Consider the following 3628-nt stretch of genomic DNA (forward strand, 5'->3'; position numbering starts at 1 on the left):
ATTACAAAGACTCCTCTTGGGAAACACAGGTTTAGAAGGATGATCTCAAAGGGACATAAAACATCTGCCCTGCTCGTCTGCTGTGCTGGTGAAGCTTACCTGCTGGAAATAACAGGTTGCTCTGGAGTTTGAAGAGGTCTTCCCTGTTGCATTTGGACAGCTGGCCTTGAAAGCCCAAGCATATCCTAGAGAATAGTAAAGAGGAGGCAAAGGAGATGCACTATTCAAACACTAAACCTATTATTTATATTATTATTTAACGTAGCCTAAGGCCTGCAATACTGTAGCATTTAATATATTTAAATCTGTGAAATTATTAAACTTTGCACTCCCATTAGGAATGGATTAGTGGGCCCATTATGTGAGACACACAGTCTCCATCTTGGACAAGCTTCCAAGGAATTTACAAAGGCAAAGAGACAGCACAGGTATTGGGAGGGCAACAAGCTAACAGTTAAGAGCACTGAGCCCTCCTTTCAAGCACTGTGCTTGAAAGACCAGCAGTAGTGTCAACAGAGCTAGCAGGAACAAGCCACTGGCCTAAGAGATCACAGACTCATAGAATTTAGGGGTTGGAATGGACCTTACGAGAGCAGAGGCAGAGCATACCTGGATTTGCTTAGCTGTCAGGTCCTTTGTGCCCCGAAACACATAGCTCTTGGAAATCCCTTCACAGCTCAGCTCGTGAACCTGGATCATCCTGCCAAAAGTGATCAGCCCCACCAGGGCATCAGCAGGCAGCAGGCTCAGGGACATCTGGAGAGACTCCTTCAGCGCCTGCAAGTCCTCCTCTTCCAAGCACGTGTCAACAACATACAGGAAGATCAATGGCGTCTGCGGACCTCGCTGATGTGGAGAGAGATGAATTTACCAGCTGCTTGCATATGCCAGATGACACTTCATGATGCCTCCAGCCAAGGAATAAAATAAGCCCAGTCTTAAGCACCTTGCAGGCATGTCAATTATTTACATTATCTTAAGTAAATTTAACACATATATAATCTGTCACAAACAAGACAATTCTGGGGACTTCACACTTGCTTATGATTCATTTACCTGCACTATATATTCAATTGTTGAAAACTGAGGCATAAGCTCTGCTGGTTGATTGACTTCAGAGATGCCTGCATATGCTGGAGGGAACTGAAAAAGAGAACAACAAATTAGGACAAGAAAGTTGCAGAACAGAAATTTAGGGCTCTCCTCTGCAGTGCAGAGCCTGCCCTGTTCATGATGTGGTTATTCACCTCTTTATTTACTGCCACTGCACCAACCTGGTTAATTCATTACAAGAGGCCCATACTGTGGTTTTCCTAAGCACAGACAACAAGAGACCAGCAGGATGGACAGCTGATCAACTCAGTGTAAATAAAAGGTAGGACTAGAGCAGGAACTATGCATTAGCTGAAATGTTTTTAGCCACATGATAGTTTCTGATGGCAAAAGTCTACTCTAATGAATATCATACTCTCCAAGAACAGTAAATGTCAAATGCAAAAAAACCACACTGGAAACACATGGGACAAAATAGCTTTCTTATCTCCTTCCTATACCCTGCATGCCAGCAAAATCACTGACAAAACTGAACTGAAAAGAGAAAGACGTCAGGTAAACCAGGCTATATTCTGGTCTGGGTTCAGCAAGAGAAAAAGGCCAAGGGTGGAAATCTAGAGAAGTGGAATTTATGCTTAACATCCTTTGCCAGGGAAGGCTGTCAATAAAATATTCACTGAAAAGACAGAAGGGCCCATTCACGGGTTTTCCAACTTACCTGATTTCTCTGAAAACAGAAGTTACAAGCCCAAAGCTTGGCCCGATAGTCAACTTGGCTGCAAGGGAAAGATGAGGCACTAGTATGACTTCAGGAACAATTTTACAGCACAGCTTCACAATTATGTATGCTGGGTCACAGCACTGAGGAAGAAACAATATCAGACATTCCAGCTTGAACAACAAATGTTTCAGGGATTCAGATTCTTGTTCTATTGCCAGAAAGTCCCTTAGCTCATCCAGCCCTGCCACTTCCAGGTTTGTCAGCGAGACAGACCTCTGACAGCTCTCTGGAGCTTCGCCCTTGGCAGACAAAGACCTGGGTTTAATCATCCTTTCACTACACTTATGCTTATCTCAGTCATCTTGCTGTTTGCACAGCTGTAGCACACAAGTACACCAGTCACAGAGCAGCAGGAGCCATCCGCCCAGATCCTACGCAAACACGGAAGAAACAGGCTGTTCCCTGCCCAAAAGAGTTACTGTCTCAGCCCCTTACAACATCCTGCTGGTGCAGTATGCCTGGCCATATTCTCATTCCATGGGCTTGATCTCATTGTACTTCCTCTCACTGGCCTTCCTTGCTTTTTCTCAGCCCAACAGTATGCTCTGAGAACACATCATCGCCACATGATTTTGGGACTGAGATTATTCCTCTTAAATCACTTCATGATGCTCACACTGGAACTGATTTCCAAGCAGCAGGATGTGTAGGAAGCAGGAAACCAAGTGAACATCACAGTTCAGAGGACAGTATCAGTATAACTGCTATTTTTGTTTACAGTTTGACCATTCGCCACAAAATTCTCTGGGATGGTAAGAGGATTGGCCAGTACATCTTTAACAGGCACTCCTCTCTCCTCTGGTCCTGCCAGCTCTAGTAATGGGCTGGCATTCAATACACCTCCTTAGGCACAAGGCAGAGAAAAGGACGAATAAGGAAGTAGTGAAGTTCAAATGAAAATAATGTACTATCCAGCCTTTAACACCCCCAGCCAAGAAATTCCTACCAGAGTGGATTGAGCACTGCTTTGCAGGTCGGTCTGCTGCAAAGCACTGGTTCATACTGCACAGGTGGCAGGTCAAGACGCTCCTTCAGTGGGGTCAGAAGACAGGCCAGAGGGACAACCATCCTTGTGGCTTCCAGCCTGCTGGAGGGCCACACATTCCAGCTGAAACGCACTCCATCACGCTCCTCATTTTGCTGGATGAACTCCAGATATGTCGCCATGGGACTACAGAAGCTCTGAAAGGATGTAAGAGCACAGTTTCAGGCAGTGGTCACCTGTCTGGACAGCAGTCCTGCCAAGAAGGTTAGCAGATCAACTACATGTAGGCACAAAGACACTGCAGGACAAAGCCAATAAAGTACAATGAATGAATCCCATTATCAAATGAACCATGTGACTACATTAATCTCTTCTGTCTAGTGCTCTCATCAACATTACAGCCAATTAAAACACCACCAAATCCAACAAAGAAACAAGGAAATCTGACACTCAAAGCCAGGCTGCAAGGGGGTTTTTTTCTTATGATCCACATTTAACATCTCAATAACCACTCAGCCTCATGCTGGCCACAAGACAATCCTGCCTCATGGGCCAGTAAAGGAAAACAGGTCAGATTTGCAATGCATCCTGAAGCCTTCAGCTGAAACCCTGGGCGAGAGAAAAGGAGGCCAAGTCTGAGACTAAAACACTCATCACAAATGTCACCTGACTGCCAGTCTGACCTGCTTACAAATGGAAAGGAGCACATTACAATGTGTAAAAAAAGGTCAATTGTCATTTTTAGACACCCACTGTGCATGGCACCATGTCCCACTCTCAATAAACTGAACATGAGCCAGCAGTGTGCT

At 45.0% G+C, this 3628-nt stretch overlaps 1 protein-coding gene across 2 annotated transcripts in view; it reads right to left on the bottom strand.

The window, feature by feature from the left end:
* Positions 1–3013, bottom strand: part of SEC23B (Sec23 homolog B (S. cerevisiae)) — a 16443-nt gene extending 13430 nt beyond the window's left edge. Inside the window, exons 1-5 of one of the 2 annotated variants that reach the window (XM_009071264.1) lie at positions 2781–3013; positions 1772–1829; positions 1057–1143; positions 610–846; positions 100–185 (exon numbers count right to left, since the gene is read on the bottom strand). In XM_009071264.1, the coding sequence (XP_009069512.1) occupies positions 100–185; positions 610–846; positions 1057–1143; positions 1772–1829; positions 2781–3001 (689 nt within the window). In that variant the 5' untranslated portion in view covers positions 3002–3013. The remainder of the gene's footprint in view (positions 1–99; positions 186–609; positions 847–1056; positions 1144–1771; positions 1830–2780) is intronic. The other variant, XM_009071265.1, reaches the window with a different exon arrangement.
* Between the last annotated feature and the right edge of the window lie 615 nt (positions 3014–3628).

Source organism: Acanthisitta chloris, unplaced genomic scaffold (assembly GCF_000695815.1).
Source record: "Acanthisitta chloris isolate BGI_N310 unplaced genomic scaffold, ASM69581v1 scaffold8133, whole genome shotgun sequence".
Lineage (NCBI taxonomy): Eukaryota > Metazoa > Chordata > Aves > Passeriformes > Acanthisittidae > Acanthisitta > Acanthisitta chloris.